We start from the raw sequence: 21,525 nt of genomic DNA, 5'->3' as shown, positions 1-21,525 counted from the left end.
TTTCTTGACTTTGTCACTCCTCTTATTCTTTTTTCAGTTATGTTAAATTCAGATTTTAATGACATGACATGCTTGCGGACTTCATGCCCAGATCCTAAAACGCTGTCAGGCTTCGAAATAATGAATCAAGAATCAGAATGCAATGAAGTTAGTTTAAGGAAATAAAATAAAGAATCGGAACAACTAAAGAAAAATTGGCTCAAAATTGGAAAGGTCCATACATTGTAGCGAGAGTACTGCCAAAAAGAAGCGTTGTACCTGGGAAACATCGAAGGAAATGTCCTTGAAACAACCGTCAACGCAGGGGCAGTCAAAAGGTACTATGTTTGATCCTCCATAAAATATTAATGTTCTCCGGTTGGGATGACGAAGGCTTTCATTCTCGCTACCCAAATACCATTAACCCTTTTGTAAACCCTTTGAGCCGGTTACTCTTCTTTGATTACCTTCTTTGGAACCTGAAAGTGTTATTGAAAAAAAATAGAAACAAAAGAAAATGAAATGAAAAATGAAAGAAAAAAAAGAGGAAAAGGAAAGTAAAAAGAAAGAGAAAAGAAAATAAAACAGAAGTAAAACAAAATCAAAACAGTTCATGTTCCTTGAACTACGTCCGACATGATTTCGAAAGGATACGTAGGCAGCCTCTCTATCTGGGGTTCAGTCACACCAAAATAAAAATCCATATTCCCCAAAAGTTGAAATTGGGACAGAATTTATAATGGTTCGGCGATGGTTTCACTCGAAGGCTTCCAAAGTTGTAAGTCAGTCCAAATCATTTTCACCCAAACCTTTTTCAAAGTCCTTCCGATCAATTAATGAGAATGTTCAAGAATTGGAGGATACATTCACATGATCTGATGCAACCAAAATGAGAGAAATAAAATGAGAGTCTTTTCGGTGAAAACCCTCACGGGAACCATAAGGCGATGGTAAGCAGAGAAATTGAAAATGAGAGAGTCTTATAAGTGAAAACTCACAAGAGCACTATAAGGCGATGGTGAGAAGAGAAATGAGATAGGCTAGCTGGTGAAAACCCGCAAAGGGCGCCACTGATCGAAAAGAGGATCCTCAAAACCATAGGCATCGACAAAGTCCTAGCAAGGTTTCTCGATTTTGAGGCATAAGTCGTGATGAATTTCTGAGAGTTGGACGGTCTACACAGATCAGACATCTAGTCCAAGAGGCATGTCATGTTCATTGAAGTCCGCATGCACTCCAGATAAGTCCTTCTTTCGTTTCCCTGAAAGGGATGCCTCTCATCTAAGTTCATTTGTCCATTCCATTGTGTGCTTTTCTTTGAATCCTTTTCGGTCTAATTTTGTTGTGAAACTAAGACAGAGAAAGGATGGAAAGAGTTATTTACAGGGTTTTTTGTCTGATACGAGCCAATATTCAAAAGGCACCCAGCCTCGGCAAGGGCATCAAGTCGACTCCGACTTGCCATGATGGCCGATGTTTCAAAATCAAAACTCCTAAAAAGAAAGGAAATCAAAGTCAAATGCCCAAAAAGGCAAAATAAAGTTGAAAGGTTAAGTCCCACGTGACTAACCGTCATGGCAAAGTCTGGAAAAGCCAGAGGTTCTCCAGGGTCAGAAATGCAATCGGTATTCAAGAAATAACCAGTTGCAGTTGAAAGGGCCGATATCAAGTGACCAAAACATTCAAGGCCACAAAACCAACCACCATTTCAAACTAACAAATTGTTCTTTGTTCGAAAAAAACCTAGGAAACAGGTGCAATCCAAAAGCAACCTTGCAAGAAGCAGGTGCAACCAAAAAGAAATTGCGCAAGGGCTAGAAACAGCTTTGCAGCAACAACTCCAAAAAGGGAAGTTTCCTCCAAAATTCTTTCTCGCATTTACTCATTCTCTGAAATAAAAAAAAATAAAAAAAATAAAAAGAGAAGAAAAAAAAATGATGGTGAAAATGATATTAAAAAAAAGGAAGAAAAAGTTCAAAATCATGGTAGTATAGGATCTCCAATCCCTAGTTGCGTTTTCCAACATAGGGTCTCTACTCCCTAGTTGAAATTATTTTAGACATAGAGTCTCCGCTCCCTAGTATTTTCTTTTTCCAACATAGGGTCTCCACTCCCTAGTTGATTTTATTTTAGACATAGGGTCTCCACTCCCTAGTCGCTTTTCCAACATAGGGTCTCCACTCCATAGTTGATTTTATTTTAGATATATAGTCTCCACTCCCTAGTCTCTTTTCCAACAAAGGTCTCCACTCCCTAGTTGATTTTATTTTAGACGTAGGGTCTCCACTCCCTAGTCTCTTTTCCAACAAAGGTCTCCACTCCCTAGTTGATTTTATTTTAGACGTAGGGTCTCCACTCCCTAGTCTTTTTTCCAACATAGGGGCTTCACTCCCTAGTTGATGTTATTTTAGACATAGGGTCTCCATTCCCTAGTCTCTTTTCCAACATAGGGTCTCCACTCTCTAGTTGATGTTATTTTAGACATATGGTCTCCACTCCCTAGTCTCTTTTCCAACATAGGGTCTCCACTCCCTAGTTGACGTTATTTTAGACATAGGGTCTCCACTCCCTAGTCTCTTTTCCAACATAGGGTCTCCACTCCCTAGTTGATTTTATTTTAGGCATAGGGTCTCTACTCCCTAGTCTCTTTTCCAATATAGGGTCTCCACTCCCCATTTGATATTATTTTAGACATAGGGTCTCCACTCCCTAGTCTCCTTTCCAACATAGGGTATTCACTCCCTAGTTGATTTGATCTTAAATGCAGGGTACACCACTCCCTGATATCTTTGCCAATATAGGGTACTCTATTCCTTGGCCACATTTTCCCAACATAAGGTACACCAATCCTTAGTTGAGATATCTTTTTGACAATAAAGTAACACCATCAAAAAAAAAACAGCATGACTTTTTCGGGGTATACCACTCCCGACCTTTTATTGCTTTTAATAAAGAAGTAGTTTAGAATTTTGTTACAATAACTCACGAAATTTTTCTAGTGCAAACTGGGCAGAAAAATTTTGTTTGTTTGTTTGTTTGTTTTGGTGTCTGAGTAGGTTTTACCTCGAGGAATAGGGTTCGAGATGACCAAAAGAAGAAGTCTCAATTCAAAATAAAAGAAAAGAAAAAATAAGTGAATCCAAAATGAAGTAGTTGAAAAGCTGTAGAATGCTTAGGACATGACTGAAGCCACGAGCATTGGAGTCCAGTTTTGATTAGAAGAAGCTATAGAACAATGAACTAGAACCTACAGCTAGCGAGCATCAAGGTTTAGATCAGAGTCTGCATGAAGAACCAGTCAAGACTCAAGATCAAGTTTCAGAAGAATCAAAGATATGGATTTTGTAACTCATAACTGATAGGCTTGTTTAGTTTCTTTTTTATTTTGATATAATAGCAGGACCGTGGACCAGAACCTCGACAGAACCTCACTCGACTCCTCAACTCATCATTCCACCATCTCCTTGAATTACATGCGACCTGATTCTCCTATAACCCGGGATATGTAGGCTGTCCAAAACCAGGATTCGGTTGCACCCTATCTTTTATTTCTTTTCCTTTTGAATAATGGTTTGGTCAAAAATTCACATGGATCACCTAGTCTTTGCCTGAAAACTCTTTATGTTTCCAAGCAAAGAGGGGCAGGTATGAGCACCTAATTTTTGACTATATTTGAATTTTTATTACCTTTTACTATCTAAATATTTTCAGAAATTTAATATATATATTTTTTAGCTTTGTTACACTTTATTTTATATAGGGTAAAAATTAATAATAATTTAAAAGGTCAATTATTATTATTAGTATTATTTTTATTTTTATTTTAAAATAAAATGAATTAAAAAACCAAAAAAAGAAAAGAAAAAACAAGTTAAATATTTTTTTAAAAAACAAATTCGGATGGGAACTAAAAAATAGGAAAAGTAGAAATATAGAATTAAAAAATAAAAGTAAAAGTAGGTGGAAATTGTTTAATAAAAAAGTAAAAGAAAGTAAAAAATTAAAAAAATAAAAGTAAAAGAATGTGGAAGTTTTAAAAAATAAAAAATAAAAGAAAGTTGGAATTAAAAAATAAATGTAAAGATAGCTGAACTTTTTTTTAAATTTTTTTAAGAAAGTGGAAATTAAAAAAAAGAAAAGTAAAATAAGTGAAAATAAAAAAAGAAAAGTAAAAAAAGTGGGAATTTAAATATAATAAAAGTAAAAATGTGAGAAATTAAAAAATAAAAGTAAAGGAAAGTGGTGAATTATTTTTTCTAAAATAAGAAAAATGGAAAGTGTGAATTCTTTTTAATTAAAAAATAATAAAATAATAAAATAATAATAAAAACAAAATCTGAAAATATTTCGAATTTTTTTCTATAAATAGAAGAGAAACGCGAGGAGAAAAAAAGAGGGTGAAGGAGAAAAAAAAGAGGGAGGAGGGAATTGAGAGAATTTTATTTTCTTCTTTTAGGATAAGAGAATTTCTATTCGTGTCATTCTTTCTTCGTCTTTCTTTCGAAAAACCAGCAGTTTCACCGCTCAAAAATAACCCTTAAACCTCCATAGAGCAGCCCTTTTAATACCAGAAACTACCATCCAAACCTAGTCGAAACAGTGAGGTTTTTAGTTGAGGATGACGTCGAGTTTCGATGCTCCGTTTGAGGTCTTGCGTATGGTCTGAATGTGTTTAAGATTTAAAGCTGTAAAACCGTAAAGTTTCAGATTCAACTTTTGAGGTCCACTCCTTATCTTGTTTTGATTAATGATATGAGTTATTTCTCTTTTTCTTTTGGTGTTCTTTGGTGTTAATTTATATCTTGAATGAATGAAATTATTTTATGTTAAGCATGCTGACAAATTTTGAGCTTCCTCTTTGTATATTTATCTTAGTTCATTAGCATGTTCTCTTAAAAAGGGGTTCATCCATGAATGATTTAACGAAATTTGCTAATTGATAAGTGAGTTGTGATTGTTAATAAAAAAATTTCTTATTGAAATGGAAGCTCGGGCAAAGTTATGTCTCTGTTTGGTTATTTAGTCCTTCATGTGTTAATAAATATACTTTAGTAGTTCCATCTTTGTTTTAAATTAAGTTATCAATTATCTAAAGTATAGAGTTAAGTTGTTAAACAAGTTTAACTAGAACTAATTCACTGGTGAAAATCCAATTTTTGGGCCTAGACACATGGGTCGTCGAAGGAACTGGGGTTGTGAGGTTACTATAAGCTAATGAAGAAAGTTATTTTATCTTTGATGCCAAAACTTGAAATCTGCTAGGCCCGTTAATCTCACACAGTGGCCCCCTTTTGTAGTCTTTGAATAATTAATTTAATCTATTTCATGCTTTTCTACAGTGACATACTCCTATGGCTTTACAAATCTCAAATTAGTTTAAGACAAATAATTCATAAACATCGTAGCTTGCTTTAGGCGCGATTAATAAATTATCGCGACTATGAGTACGGTTCCCATTGCATGGTCACGATACGTAAATCCCAATTCGAGTGTGCGTTTCACATGACTCGACCAGAACTTCAAATAATAATAAAATTTAACATGTTGTAAATCGCGGGTACGTTTCACATGGCGCAATTCGTAATGTGTACAAAAACAAATGAGTGCGCGATATCGCGACTTGTTCAAACAAATTCCATAAATACTAACAACAACAACAACAACAACAACAACAACAACAACAACAACAACAAGAGCAATAACAACAATAACAACCACCTAGTAAAATCTCACTAATGGGGGTTGGGGAGGGTAATGTGTACGCAGATCTTGCCCCTACCCTGAAGGAGTAGAGAGGCTGTTTCCGAAAGGCCCCCGGCTCAAGAAAACAAAAAGACAAAAGGACAAAAGGAGATAATATTAGTATCACCACAACAATCATAGGAAAAATAGGAATACCATGAAATCCAGAAGAAAGATGCAAAGCAAAGGGAGACAATATTAGTATCACCACAACAATCATAAGAAAATAGGAACACCATGAAATCTAGAAGAAAGATGCAAAGCAAAAGCGATAGCTAGTAAATAGGACCTGCACTGAAAAGTGAAATAGTGAGACACAACATTGCCACTAGCTATCTTAGATAAAAATCCTACATGGCTAGTCCCACAATGGTATGAAGTAAGGCACGACACAACTACTTTCTAACCTACAACCCTAATACTCGACCTCCACATCTTCCTATCAAGTGTCATGTCGGAAATCTGGAGCCTCGCCATATCCTGCCTGATCACCTCTCTCCAATGCTTCTTAGGCCACCATCTACCTCTTCTCGTGCCCTCCACAACTAGCCGCTCACACCTCCGTACCGGAGCATCTGGGCTTCTCCTCTGAACATGTCCGAACCATCTAAGCCTCACTTCCCGCATCTTGTCATCAATGGGAGCCACGTGCACCTTCTCCCGAATATCATCATTCCTAATCTTATCTATCCTAGTGTGCCCGCACATCCACCGTAATATCCTCATTTCTGCTACTTTTATCTTCTAGATATGTGAGTTCTTAATGGGCCAACACTCAGCCCCATACATCATGGCCGGTCTAACCACTGCTTTATAGAACTTACCTTTGAGTATTGATGGCACTCTCTTGTCACACAGAACTCCAGATGCTAACCTCCACTTCATCTATCCTACCCCAATACGGTGTGTGACATCATCGTCGATCTCCCCTCTCCCTGGATAGCCGAACCAAGGTACTTGAAGCTGCCTCTACTCGGGATGACCTGCGAATCAAGCCTCACATCCACGCTCACTTCCCCAAGCTCAGTGCTTAACTTATACTCTAGGTATTCTGTCTTCGTCCTGCTCAGCTTGAAACCCTTAGACTCAAGAGCCTATCTCCAAACCTCCAGCCTCTCTAAATATTTAACTAAAAGCGGTTAAAAGTAAAAAATACACAATATGTTTCAAATATGTATTAAATCAGATAATTAAGCCAATTATTAAAAGTTGAGCGATAGTACTAAAACCACAGAACTCGGGAGTACCTCACACCTTCTCTCGGGTTAACAAAATTCCTTACATGGTCTTCTGTGTTCGCGGACCAAAAATAGAGTTAATTTCCTCGATTTGGGATTTTAAAATAAACCGGTGACTTGAGACACCATAAATATTTCAAGTGACGACTCTGAATTAAATAAATAATCTCATTTCGAATAATATCACTTTAATTAGAAAAACATCCTCGTCCCGGAAAAAAAAGAGGTGTGGCAGTGGTGATCCGTAATTCTTTCTTATATCAAGAAGCATTTCCCTCTTGTGGTGATCAGAGCTACCTCCACGTTCGTAATCAAAGTTAGGCTTCACGTTCGTGATAAAATTCAAGTAACAAGCTTAATCCAACAAATAAAGAGCAAACTGTTAAGCCCTTTAGCTGATAGTCATGAGGAGAAGAATAGAAGAAATATAGTTTTAGTGAATTTTTAATTTCTTTCAACATTTAGTTTAGACTTCAATTAGCCAAAAAAGGAAAAAAAGAAAAAGAGAGAGAAAAACAGAAAACTCCGAAAGAAGCGACAAACCTAAACAAAGTTGTGAAACTCTACTATAAAGTAACTAAACAAGGAGTATATGATAAATAATACATTTTTTATTTTCAGAAATTAAAATTTTTAAAAATAAAATTTTAAATGTTTTGTTTTTCAACTTCTAAACTTGAGAAGAAGTTTGGGAAATCACGACATCTATAAAAAATAAGTGCTTGGAAAACAAAACTGTGAAACTTTACCATAAAGTAACTAAACGAGTATATGACAAAAATAATACAATTTTTATTTTCAGAAACTGAAATTTGGAAGAATAAAAACTTTAATTTTTTTCTTCCAATCTATCCAAAACAAGATTAAAAAACACAATGCAGAAAGGGGCATTCCGAGAACTGAACTCGGGACCTCTCGCACCCTAAGCGAGAATCATACCACTAGACCAAATGCCCATTTGTAGATGTTCCAGTTTAAATACTTTTATTCCATTAGTTAAGTTAAACCCCTAGAAGACCTAGCAACCAAAGCTCAAAACCCTCATAAGAAGGGGTTGAGATCCCCAGTAGTCGTGAATCAAAAACCAAAGCTGTAAAAGACAATGGCGAGAGGAGCACTTCTTCATTTGGTTCGGTCTCAGGCTCCCCATCTCAAGTCCAGGCACCTGCACTCAGGTTATTTTCGTCCTTCTCTTTCATTTCTGTATTATTTTTCCCTTTCATTAATTTTTCTGTCTGATGACCTAGTTGGTCGCTTAGATATGAAATAGATTCAAGTAGCACTTCTCCGTTCACTCAATTTTGTGATCTATGAATGTAAACTCATTTAGTTGGTTTATCCAGTTTGTTCCAGAGCTTTTAACTACATTCGATGCCGGTACTCCTACATATAATTTTTTGAGGTGAAATGATTTTGTGAAAGAAGAAAAAATAGTTAATTGAGGTGAAATTTGAAGTACTTATCAAATCTGTTAGAAGAACTACAAACCCTAAAACTATCTTTTGTGCCTTTACAGTATCAAAGCATACTGTAATTAAACTAATCACGAGGATCGTCATAAATGAGCAATGCAAGCACAAATTGACGCTTTCTTATACACAAAATTTTCATTAAGAGACAAGCATACATCATACCCATGGGCCGTGACTTCATATAGATTTCCTGGATAACTTGTTATAAGACGTATTTGAAGAGGAAAGATATAGAAAGCCATGAGAGGATATAATAAGGAATGATGAGCGTGTTATTCGGTTTTCGCCTTCCCCAATACATAGAGCTTCCTTTTATGGGTAAATGGATGACTATCTTACGACATATATTAACATCTGCTTTCATTGTACTAAGCAGAAGAGAAATTCTTCACATGCCTGTAGGAACCACTACTTTAAAGATACTGTACTCTTTGGACCATATGATTTGCACTAGTAGTCCTCAACAAGCTCCTCTGGACAAATCCATAGAAATGGTCTATAACATTAATTAAGGACTAGTAGTCAAAGTTCTGGGATTCACTTGTAGAGTTCTGATGTAGAGAATAGCTAAAACTTTCTTAGTGAGATGTGTCTGGATCAATCCATCCAATAGCATATTCCCGAGGGTGTGGCTTTTCATCTTTTTTCTGTTTATCTGGCTTTTGTTCTTTTTTTTTCTTCATCTTGGTTTTCTTCTATTCTTGACCAATTAGCTTTTGGTTCTGCTGGGTCAGGAGCACCTTTCTCCAGTTTGACTTGCAATGGATCTTGTGACTCTTGGACTAGTTCAGCATTATGTTTCGTGGCTTTTTATTTAGCGAATCTCCTGCTGTCCGATCACTATTTAGAAGTTTGTTAAGTAAGAGTAAATATTCTCTTACTCTGTTAAATCTTATTAAAGCCTCGGAGCAAGTCTTGCAATGCCCACTCAGAACTGCAAGACAGCAAAGGTTCCATAGTTCTTCTTCTGGGATTTTTTGGTCAGGTCATAGATAGATAGATGATATTCTAGTAAGAGTTATAAACAGAGAAAGAATTTTTCTGGGATTGACTTTTGTTTTCCTTAGAAATGTGGATTGGTAAACAAAAAAGATGATCTTTGGCCTACTTTTGATGTCCTCTGGAGTCTTAAAGGATTTAGATATGGTGGTTGGTTAAGAAGAATGGAGAAGATGACGTAAGGTAATAGGTATAGACAATGTTGTTAAAAGCCTGCTTAAGACCTGAAACTCGGTGCTGCAGGTTAAGGGCCTCACATTAAGGCTTCACATCACGTAGTCGACGTTTCAATATAAGCATTAAGGTATTAAGGTGTGCGCCTCAATGCCTATGAGTTCTGTCATAGGAACTCAGTAGGCTTTCGTGGAGATTAATTATCTCCATGGTATAAGTTCGTATACTTCACTGTGTCAAGATGTTCAAAGCTCTGACCCAGGGCCTCCCCAGGTAACATAAAGTACTCTGTTTCCTGTTGGAAGCAAGTTTTAATAGATTCAAAAGGCTTTGCACTCACGAGTAAGCTAGACCTAGGAAGCCTAGATTCCATACAAAAATGGGCATCATTTATTAGCCCCCCCCCCAAAAAAAAAGAAAAAGAAAAGAAAAGAAGCATTTTCTGAATAAAGGGCAGCGAAACATCTGGGTTCAAAGTCTTGGGTGTAGCATAGACCCCAGTTTTACTCCATATAACATGCGATTCTAATGTAACTGTTTTCATTCTGAGTTTGCAAAATAACTTAAGTATTTTGTTCTATGGAAACTTGATATGCAGCCTTTTTCTTTGTTCATTTATCACTTGATGTTTTTAAATGTGATTAAATTTTCCTCCAAAAAAATTGACAAGCTGTTTCCCTGTTATTAAAAGCCATTGTTTCTTTGTGTAAAGCAACACATTTATGTGAAGTGAGGGTTCTCCCTTCATAGGCGAAGTGATGCGATCCCGACGAGAAGCGGTGGTTCTTTCGATGCCACTTTAAAAGATGAAAAGAAAAAGGAGAAAAAGGAAGGAAAAAAGGGTCTGTATACTGTTCGAGTACTAGGGCTGTTCTTCATATACGCTTCAACTTCCTCTTTGTTGTCCATGTCGTTTCTTCTTTTCGATCTTGTAGTGCTTCTTTTCTACTAATTTTTTTCTCTTGTCTACTTTCTGATTTACTTATTTCTTCTTTTTCTTCAGATTCGGTCTCTTTCTTCTTCTTTCAGTGTGTGAGTCTCTTCTCTTCCATTTCTGAATTTGAGTTTCTCTTTTATTCACTTCTACTCTCTTGGTATAGTAGTTAAAACAATTAAATATGAAACTAAACGCTGCAAATGAATTCTTTTTCACAGTTGATAACTTGAAAATGTATAAATTAATTTAACGGTTGAAGTTATCTTTCAATGGCTTGTTGAAATCAAGATTATTGGGCCTCAGACAAAAGCTCACCTCAAACAAAAACCTGGTGTTTAAGTGGAAAAGGGTAGAGCGGCGGACCTATAATCCACCGGGTTTCGAAGTGTGTCCCATTGACACTTGCCCGGTTACCCAAAATTTTTAAAAAGAAATCAGATCTAATGATGTTTAATTCGAGTTGTTGGATCAATATTGTTATTGACGTATACCGTGTGCTTAAATTAGTAATGTTAAATGCAATTTGATGTTTTAAGTACTAGGTTCATATATTTCAGGTAATTTTCCTTTCACCTTTTGCTTTTCACTTTAATTCCGTCAAAAGCGTGTTGCTTTTTTGTGCTTTCGCTTTAAAAAGTAAAACTGCACATATCTTTTTCAAATTCATGGAGAAAGCTGTAATTGCTTCATAAACCACTCTGGTTTAATACACAGAACTTAATATACTCAGAAGTTGCAAAAGAATCCTGTTGCCTTAGAAGGTTCCTCTTACCAATTACCATAGCACTGGGAGCACGCACACAATTGATAGGTAGAGCAGTAGAAGTTTTTGAATTTTTGGGGGTGGGGGTGGGAGGTGTATTACCAGTGACCTTATGCACGATAGAGCGCCTCCACAGAGTGAAATTTCATCTTACATATACCGCCTCATACATGCCGTAGTTGTCAATCAAGAGATTTTCCTTGTTATTTCTGTTATTGAAATCCCCTGTGCGTCTCCACTCTCCATACATCAAGAACCAGAGTTACCAACAAAGGAAATACCAAGCTTCTTTGAAGAGGCCTCCAAAGCTTTAGTCTGAGACTTGGGCATCCCAGGCAACTCCTCACATAAGATGAGGGGTTGATTTTGAACTTGCACTTGGCAACAGGATTCTATTCTTGTCGGTGTTCATTCTCTGATGTTTTTTCTTTCTGCTATCCATAAGATTGGACTTATTCAGGGCTGTTATGAATATCAGTATCAAAACCAACATTGTTTAGTCTTTCATGAGTCACCACTTGCTCAGTAAACTTTCTATCATATCGCAGCATAATACCTCCCCCCCCCCCCCCCAAAAAAAAATAAAAATCAAAGTGCAATCAAAGTGGCAGTCACCTGGTGCAATCTCAGAATAGAAATGTGTTTTTTCTTTTTCTTGCTTCTTTTTATAGTAAATGATGACAGAAGTGGTAAATATTGGTCTTCATTATCAGCTATATTGAACATAAACCCCCCCTCCCCCACAAAAAAAATAAATATAGGAGACGGAAAAGAAAAACGATATTCTCAGGTGTCAGGGTTTTGACAGCTTGAACTTAGTTTCTGACTTTTCCTTATGACGAAATCACGTAAATAATGCCTGGCAGCGTCTTTAATGCCTTATTTGCTATTTTCAACCTTCTATATCGTGGAATTATCCATTTTTAACCAAGATCAGATCAACCACACTAGAAGTAACATCTGAACATTTTATGTAGGCTAAAACTGTTTCTATGGAAAGAATGGTGCAAACCAGCCATACCATATTGATGAACTCATACTTAGATTTTATTCTCTCCCATATATTCTATGGCATATGTGTTTTAGACGGCGGAATTTTTCTGTGTGTTCTAGGCATTACTTTAAAATACTAAGAGAAGTGTATGGTGTTAATTTGCTGCAAATGAACTCGTATGTGAAGCATCCTTTTAGAACAAAAGGAACCATTTTTTTGGGGCAGAATAGCCTAAATGACACTTATACTTGTGTCACTTTGTCATGCCGGTCCCCAAACTTATCATTTTGCCAATTGAACACTTACACTCGTTCAAATCGTGTATAATAAACGCTTATGACAGGAGGTTACCAAAAAATAATTCTAAATCTGAATATACCCAGAAGCTTCAAGCGAGCTTTAATGGCGTCTCTGCTTGTCCCTCGGGTTTTGATCCTCAACACAAATGTTTATCGCATTTTCAAGTCTAAATTTCAATACCCAGTTGAGTTTTAGTAGTACTAGGTAAGCAACAACTTGAGGTTTCAAACCACTAGATTCGTTCTTCGCAAGACCAGCAATGGAATTTCGAAAATTCTTAACAAACAAGCCTTTGAATCGCCTCTCCAAAATCCGAATAAAAATCCAAATAGCGAAACACAACAACAATAACCAAAACAGATCCGTTCGTCAACCTAAAGAGTCGTCGGAATCAGTGACGCTACTACCACAACTAGGACACTGGAGCAGCGTCGTAAGAGGAACGAAACTCACCGGAACTATAATCAGTTGGGTTTTGATTAAACAAAAAAAGAAATAAGAAATGTAAAAGATGCTTTTGTTAAAGAAATAGAGAAAAATAGTATATTTCTGCCTGATTTTGTGATTTTGAAGGCTATCCATTCTGAACATTTTATGTAGGCTAAAACTGTTTCTATGGAAAGAATGGTGCAAACCAGCCATACCATATTGATGAACTCATACTTAGATTTTATTCCCTCCCATATATTCTATGGAATATGTGTTTTAGACGACGGAATTTTTCTGTGTGTTCTATGCATTACTTTAAAATAATAAGAGAAGTGTATGGTGTTAATCTGCTGCAAATGAGCTCGTATGTGAAGCATCCTTTTAGAACAAAAGGAACCATTTTTTTGGGGCAGAATAGCCTAAATGACACTTATACTTGTGTCACTTTGTCATGCCGGTCCCCAAACTTATCATTTTGCCAATTGAACACTTACACTCGTTTAAATCGTGTATAATAAACGCTTATGACAGAAGGTTACCAAAAAATAATTCTAAATCTGAATATACCCAGAAGCTTCAAGCGAGCTTTAATGGCGTCTCTGCTTGCCCCTCGGGTTTTGATCCCCAACACAAATGTTTATCGCATTTTCAAGTCTAAATTTCAATACCCTGTTGAGTTTTAGTAGTACTAGGTAAGCAACAACTTAAGGTTTCAAACCACTAGATTCGTTCTTCGCAAGACCAGCAATGGAATTTCGAAAATTCTCAACAAACAAGCCTTTGAATCGCCTCTCCAAAATCCGAATAAAGATCCAAATAGCGAAACACAACAACAATAACCAAAACAGATCCGTTCGTCAACCTAAAGAGTCGTCGGAATCAGTGACGCTACTACCACAACTAGGACACTGGAGCAGCGTCGTAAGAGGAACGAAACTCACCGGAACCCCAATCAGTTGGGTTTTGATTAAACAAAAAAAGAAATAAGAAATGTAAAAGATTCTTTTGTTAAAGAAATAGAGAAAAATAGTATATTTCTGCCTGATTTTGTGATTTTGAAGGCTATTCATTGTTTACAGTAGTGTGGAGGGGAAAAGAGGGATTGGGGGCGAGAAGAAAGGTGGGAGAAACTTAGAAAGAGAAGAAAATTGGGAGGGGGAGGGTGGTAATTTCGATTAACTTATTAACTTTACTTTTTTTTTTAGTTTAATTCATTTTTAATCAAAATCACTAGTATCACTCTCTTTACACGCGTGTGTTACACATAATTTGTCCACCTCAGCTATGTCAATGCCACATAAGCTCGGTCAATGGTCAGAGGGATTTAGAAAATTAGTTTTGAACGAGTGTAAGTGTTCAATTGGCAAAATGATAAGTTTGGGGACCGGCATGACAAAGTGGCACAAGTATAAGTGCCATTTAGGCTATTTTGCCTTTTTTTGGAGATTGACAACATTTTGGAACATGTTTAGAAGGAACCCCCTTTTCACCTTCAATTTTAATTACTCTTTTTTCCTGTTGCTAAGTCTTTCTTAACTAGCCTAATTGCATCTTTTAAGTGGCTAATTCCTGATGATTATACTAAATCTGCTGCTTCCTGGCACACATGACCTTTTCAGCTAGTCGTTTGGGCAGACCTGGAATCTGGTCACAGGTCTATGGTGCTAGAACTGAAACTAGTTATGTGACACAGCTAGCTGCGGTCCATAAAAGATGGCTAGCTCAATCCTCTGCATCACAAGGAGACAGCAAGATCAGTATTGGTCCTCGTAAAGGGGTAGAAGACGGGAATGATGAAAAGGACTCTGGTATTGTCTACTATGGTCCCATCTCAAGCACTATCAAGAAAGTGAAGCTTCTTTCCCTTTCAACCTGTTGCCTCTCTGTATCTTTAGGTCCTGTCATTACTTTCATGACATCTCCTGACATGAACGTGATACTGAAGGGTGCTGTTGCATCTTCTGTTATATTTATAAGTGCAACTACTACTGCTGCCCTTCACTGGTTTGTAAGCCCTTACATTCACAAACTCAAGTGGAAGCCAGGTTCAGATACCTTTGAAGTGGAGATGATGTCTTGGTTGGCAACTTTTATTCCCAAGACCATTAAGTTTGCAGATATCAAGCCACCTCAGACAAACAGACCCTTCGTGACATTCAAAGCCGATGGAAACTTCTATTTCGTTGATACTGAGCATTGCCACAATAAAGCACTGTTGGCAAAGTTGACACCACAGAAACCGACTTATGAATCAGCTTTCAAGAACTTGTGATGGAAACTTCCTTGCGGGAATAATTGGAAGTTTAGCTTGTTAAAGGTATTGTATAACATTTTGGATGAGCAGTGTCAATGCTTGGATATGTAACCAGTATCCTGCTTTTCTTTCGTATTTCTTTTTTGTTAGTGCTAGAAAAGAGAGGGTGGGTGAAGCGCGGTGGACACAGTCTGTTTGAAACATCAAATAATTTATTCAAATATATATGCCTTGCCAGAATGCAGAATGTATTTAGATAGTTAACCGTGAAGGATTTCTGCCAGTAGCTGCTGGCTGATTCACGAACTCTGTCAAAACGCTCTCAGGGAAGAAGAAACATTAAAGTCATTTCAATTCTGCTGCTTTTCACCAACTTGTGCAGAAAGCGCATTTTGTGAATAACAATCACTGTACTTGTCCTTTCGGTAAAGTTGTGGAGTTCATTATCCATTTTGGTTGATTTATTCCACTGTTCTTGTAAGTAAAGTGATCGTCCCCTATCATAGTGGTGAATTTGCAGAAGGCATCCAAATACAAATCTATTACAAATTCACCAAATTTCCCCCTCAAAAGAGGGTCATGATTCAGTAGAATCCTCAGATGTCATCGCTAAAATTTACTCTCAAATAAGAGTGAAACCTCTTAACAAATAGCGAATAGGTGCTTTAATTTTTGTGCGACATCCCCTCTCAAGTTTGATATTTATACACCAAAATTACTCCAACGTGCTTAAGACAAGAAAAAGATTTTTTTTGCCAACATGACTAAAATGCTAATTCTTGAAGGTCGATTAACTGCACCTACTCTCTTTGACAACTCATAGCCATCCCAAATGTACAGGCTCCATTTCTCAAATGCCCCAAGAGATTGCAAATCACTAAGAGAATAATGATGCAGTGAAATTAGATAGCCAAGAGATTCAGGCAAATTACCAGAAAAATTCACGAGAGATGCACTGCTATTCCATTTGGTCTTTGGAAAATAACCTGTAAGTTGATAATTGCCTGATAAAGTTCTCTCAAATTTGACTAGTGAAATATGCTCTCATAGAAAATGTTGTTATTCTCAATCAATAAGAATCTCAAAATTCTTTCCCTCGGTATAGAAGTCCCTGATCTTCAAAGTTCTTTGATGTTAAATAGTTTGGAGCTATTGTCTTCCCTTTAAGATTATGTAGAGAGACATTCAAAATTGAAAATATGTAAAAGATAATAAAGCAAGTAATATTACAAGCTTTGCCCAAGCTGGCAAAGAGAAGAACACAAATGGAAACGCAGATGAGATGCATGTTTTTTACAAAATAAAGAATAGAAGTGAACGCAGGAATAGCCAAATCCATTACTTCAACCTCTTCTTATCCTTGACATCTGAAAGTTGGATAAAATAAAAGACTGAGTCAAACACTTGTAAATTACTTATAAGCCCCTCTACTGTGACAACTAAATGTGGTATAGATTTCAAATTTTGTTTACATGATCCCCCCTCCGTCGTATGTTATAGTTAAGTTTTTACTAGCTTAAAGCATCAATTAAAGCTAATCCTTTTCAAAATCTTCGACTGATTAAAATTATTGGAAAGAAAGAGTTTGCTTAATTAGTAGAGGATTGATAAGTTGTTATAACAAAAAGTATGAAAACTAAGATATTATAATAGTTAAAATGAGCTAAAAACTCGGCGTAAAGCTTAACTTGAATACCTGAAGTTCTGAAATCAAATCTTCCTCGGTGCTTGTTTCCCCTTTCGCATAATAATTTTGTGTTCCAGCTCTTCAATGATTCTTACAAGCCATTTCATATTTCCAGTTGAAATCATGAAATATACTATGGATAATCCGATACATAGTCCACTTCCATAATCCATAAGAGCAGCTTTAAAAAATTCAATGAGAAATTCATAATTGCTTTCTTGATCATCTAACACAGATAAAGTATAATTTATCTCTGACACCCGATCTTTGCCACAACCTTACGAAAGTGGGAATCCATGTAACCCATTATTACCTTCATATGAGTTTTTCTCAAAGGTATCAAGTTGATTTCCTTGAGGAATGCATCCTATGAGATGATTGTGGGAGAGATTTAAGAATGCAAGAGACGTAAGAGAAGCAAGTTGTTGTGATATCTCTCCTAAAAGCTTGTTAAATGAGAGGTCCAATGATTCGACCACAGATAAATTTTCAAGTGATGGTGGTATATGATCTTGCATTCCATTATGAGATAAATTTAACACGCGAAGTGCAACGAGATCTACCATAATACTTGGAATATGTCCTTCAAATCTGTTGCTTGAAAGATCAATAGCAGTGTAAACTGTCAAAATTCTAACAAGTTCAAGCTTTCGTCCCTTGGTTACAATTGTTACAGAATCTTGGTAATACCTATCTCCAAGATATCTTGGTTCCTTCAATGTTTGATCAATTGTCCTCATTGCTTTCAATTGCTGAAACAGACTCGTTGGTAAGTTTTCCGTGAAGGCATTGTGAGAGAGATCTATGATTCGAAGCTCAGAAAAGTTTTCAATCCTTGAAGTTCTAATTGCCCCATGCAATTTATTTGATCTCAAGCTTAAAACTTTCAGGTTTGGAAGAGTTCCCAACCACATCGGGAATGTGTCAGTGAGGTAATTATCTCCTAAATCAAGAACTTGCAACTGTTTGCAATTAGCCAAAGATCGGGGAATTCTCCCCTCTAGTTCATTGCCACGCAAGTTGAAGCTTTTGAGTAAACTTCCAATGCTAAAAGTTGTTGGAAGAGTCCCGAAAAGATTGTTGTGGTGCATATCCAAAATGTGGAGGCCGCTGATATTACCCAAACATTGCGGAATTGCTCCCCTCAAATTGTTTCTTGCTAAAACTAGAGTTTGCAGTGATGTCAAATTGCAAATAGACAAAGGGATGACACTGGTAATTTTGTTTCCATCCATTCTTAGTACTGTGAGATTTTCACATTTCCACCAGTCAGGTGAAAGTTCACCTGAAAAGTGGTTGTCACTAAGAGAAAGGATAAGAAGATTCGGGTGCACTCCAAATGCCTCTGCAAGATTACCCTATAATTTGTTCCCGTCAAGCCTAATTCTTTTTAACTCTCTGCAATTCTTCAGGCAATCTGGTAATTTCCCACTGAATTTGTTCTCATTTATTGTCAACTCCTCAAGAGCAAAATGGCTACATAATCCAGGAGGTAGTTCACCAGTGAAGCTGTTATTTGAAAAGCTGACAGTGGACAATTGAGGACTGTTCTTTCCAAAGTCCTTTGGGACACTGCCTGAGATATTATTGTTATATACAAAAAAAAGCATCAGACTACTGAGGTCAGAAATGCTGTCCGGCAGCTCTCCACTAAGGCTGTTGTTGTTGATGTCGAGGGTTTGAAGAGATGTCAAGTTGCCAATCTCAGGAGGAATGATTCCACTGAGATTGTTCTGGAAAAGATGCAACATTGTTAGATTGGTCAGGTTTCCAATGGTTGGAGGTATTGTGCCTGAAAGCTGGTTGTCAAAGACATCTAGCTGCAACAAGTTTTGCAAGTTTCCAATCAGATAGGGAATGGAACCAGTGAAATTGTTATGAAAGAGGTAAAGAAATTTGAGGCTTTTCAACTGACTAATTTCAGATGGAATCTTTCCTTGAAATGAATTGTTGAAAAGTACAAAAACTTCAAGACTGGTGATCGAACCAATTTCATCAGGAATTAATCCAGAAAACATGTTGGTGCCAAGCTGAAGTTCTTTTAACTTGGACAACTTGGAAAAATTTGGTGACAATGAACCTTGAAAAGAATTATATGAGAGATTGAGGTACTCAAGCATATTCTGCATTTTAGACCAATCAGGATTTTCTAAGTAATTTTATCCAAGATCCAAGTGCCATACCTTCTGAAGATTGCTAATTTGATAGGGAATAACACCAACGATATTGTTGTTATAAAAACTGAGATGTTCAAGTTGTGTTAACTTTCCAATCTCTTTTGGTATGACACCAACCAAGAAATTGTTGCTCAGGTCCAAGAAAGTGAGCATAGAGGCATTGCCAATATTCGATGGTATCGATCCACTGAAGTTGTTGCTATTGAGATTAAAACTCATGAGACTCGGAAACAAAGTGAAGTCAAGCTGATCAAGAGAGCCTGAGAGGCCTGCACCAGAAAGATTAATCTCGGAAATTGCTCCGCCAGGATTGCAGACAATAGATGTCCAATTGCAGAAGTTCCGAGATTGGAAATGGACCATGAATCCAAGAAAGAAGTAGTAGAAGATAAGTTAATCTTCCATTTGACAAGACCTTCAGCTTCAGTTCTTGTTGATGATGTGATTCTTAATGAAACTGAAAAAAGAAGTATCAAATGTAGAAGGAAGGTACTATGAGAAGTTGTCATGTCTAATACTTAGTTTCAAGAATAATACAAACATTTTTGAGCATACACGCTTTTCTTTGAATTTTCAAGTCCTTACACAGAGTCTTGCCGTTGAAATTTTGATTGAAAGCTAATTAACGCACAAATCCCTTTCACTATAGAGGGAAAAGTCAAGCAACTACAACTGCGTTCTTACCAAATTAGTAATCAATTCAAAAGTTTAGACTATGTTGTTATTCTCAAGTCAATGCACACGTCTTGGGAGGGAATGTCAAATTTGGTTCTATTTGTCTAAGAAGGTATATCTTTTTGTTTTTGCTCTTTTATTGTCCAAACACATCTAAACTATTATTTTTTTTTAACAAAACAAAACAATAAACACAAAATAGATTCCTCAAACCACTGTATCCAAAACCAAATCCAAGCCATTATTTCAGTTGAAATAAATACTCCTCAGTCCTCAAACTAGCTTGTTTTCAAACTTCAAATTGTCCATATAAAATAAATACTTATTTGACAGTCTTTATCAGAGTGAAATGAGTTTAAATGAAGCAATATAATTTATGAAGATTTATATAACTGATTCCAACTTATTCAGGATTAAGACATAATAATAATAATAATTATTATTATATGCTCTCTAATAAAGCAAGTATATTACAAACTTTGCTAACACAAATGTAAACGCAGATGAGATGTGCGTTATAAAATAAAGATTAAAAGGGATCATAGGAATATCCAAATCCATTACGCCAACGTCTTCTTATCCTTGACATCTGAAATTTGGATAACATAAGATAGTGAGTCAAACACTTATAACTTACTTTTCAAGTACTAGCCAAATCAATAAGTTGTTATAACATAAAGTATGAAAACTAAGATATTAATAGATACAATAAAACTAAGATATTTTTCCTTCCAAGAAATCACACATCCTTTCCTTCCACTGTCCATAGTATTTCTTTTTGAACAGTGGTGACCTAACGGCTGATTGTTCTTCTTAAGCATCTGGTGGTGCAGCCAATGTAGATCCTTTCAAGGTGTTAGCCTCTTATGAAAGAATCTGCTATGATACCAATTGTTACTTTAGACTACACTTAGATACAAGAAGGGGGGTTGAATTGTGTCTTGCCCGATTTTCGCGTTTTCAAAGAACCTGGTTCTTTGAACTAGTTCAACACACTCAAACAAGAATAATTGTAGAAAAGTAATCAACACAGAGATTTTTACGGGGAAAACTTCCTTGCTCAAGGGAGTAAAAAACCACGACCGACCCAATAGGATTTTCTTCAAATCTCCACTGACTTCAAAGAGCAGTTTTTAGGTTACAACTCAATAACCAAGGGGACTAATGTTGCGACCAAACACACTCACGCAAGTATACGCGGTCGTCAAGTAATAAAGTGACTAAAAGTCGGATATCGAACCCACGAGGACTTATAATTAACTATTAACTAAATTAGACTATCCTTATTATCTAAACAAGAATTAAATCTAAAAATATTTTATTCCAACTAATTAAATAAGAAAAATATAAATAATAAACTTTGAACAGAGAAAGAGCCGATTTTTTTGATATCAATGTAATGAAAACGATCTAGGGTTATGGGCTATCTAACAATCCTATTGTATTCTTCAATTGAATTGACCGACTAATTTATCTAGCTTATTGGTTGACAGGGTTAATGCTCATAAGAATCTGTCGAGTTCTTACTCGCCTATTCAAGCTAACCTAACGCCTATATGTCTATGGAGTTAGAATCAACAAGAACGCATTTATAATTCCTGTAAATCAACCAAGCAAGGCAATTAGGTATATATCTATCCTAACTACGAATCCGTTCCCCGATGCCCGAGTTCAAGAACTTGCCCTACTCAATCCTATATGCAAT

General features: G+C 36.3%; 2 protein-coding genes and 1 non-coding gene across 3 annotated transcripts; 1 reads left to right on the top strand and 2 right to left on the bottom strand.

The window, feature by feature from the left end:
• Positions 1–7,843: 7,843 nt before the first annotated feature.
• On the bottom strand, positions 7,844–7,915 carry TRNAP-AGG (transfer RNA proline (anticodon AGG)). Its single transcript has one exon. It is a non-coding gene; the product is annotated as a tRNA-Pro (tRNA).
• LOC107788744 (uncharacterized) lies at positions 7,865–15,521 on the top strand. The gene is made up of 2 exons (XM_016610447.2): positions 7,865–8,134; positions 14,647–15,521. Exons 1-2 carry the CDS (start codon positions 8,062–8,064, stop codon positions 15,297–15,299), a joined length of 726 nt encoding a protein of 241 aa, XP_016465933.1. The 5' UTR covers positions 7,865–8,061; the 3' UTR covers positions 15,300–15,521.
• Positions 15,522–16,469: 948 nt separating this feature from the next.
• LOC107788743 (uncharacterized) lies at positions 16,470–19,747 on the bottom strand. Its single transcript, XM_075228137.1, has 3 exons — positions 19,152–19,747; positions 16,978–18,788; positions 16,470–16,648 (listed from the first exon to the last, which is right to left on the bottom strand). Exons 1-2 carry the CDS (start codon positions 19,506–19,508, stop codon positions 18,327–18,329), a joined length of 819 nt encoding a protein of 272 aa, XP_075084238.1. The 5' UTR covers positions 19,509–19,747; the 3' UTR covers positions 16,470–16,648; positions 16,978–18,326.
• Positions 19,748–21,525: the final 1,778 nt, after the last annotated feature.

Source organism: Nicotiana tabacum, chromosome 13 (genome assembly GCF_000715075.1).
Source record: "Nicotiana tabacum cultivar K326 chromosome 13, ASM71507v2, whole genome shotgun sequence".
Taxonomy (NCBI): domain Eukaryota; kingdom Viridiplantae; phylum Streptophyta; class Magnoliopsida; order Solanales; family Solanaceae; genus Nicotiana; species Nicotiana tabacum.
The sequence above is the reverse complement of the archived record's forward strand: the minus strand, read 5'-3'. Positions and strand labels throughout refer to the sequence as shown.

What these genes read in the sequence shown, in the direction of transcription:
- LOC107788744 (XM_016610447.2), top strand. Translation starts at nt 8,062, where the DNA reads ATGGCGAGAGGAGCACTTCTTCATTTGGTTCGGTCTCAGGCTCCCCAT. An exon ending in GTCCAGGCACCTGCACTCAG is followed by an intron (nt 8,135 to 14,646) that starts GTTATTTTCGTC and finishes TGACCTTTTCAG; the next exon opens with CTAGTCGTTTGGGCAGACCT.
- LOC107788743 (XM_075228137.1), bottom strand. Translation starts at nt 19,508, where the DNA reads ATGGTCCATTTCCAATCTCGGAACTTCTGCAATTGGACATCTATTGTC. An exon ending in AAATTAGCAATCTTCAGAAG is followed by an intron (nt 18,789 to 19,151) that starts GTATGGCACTTG and finishes AACTTGTTGCAG; the next exon opens with CTAGATGTCTTTGACAACCA.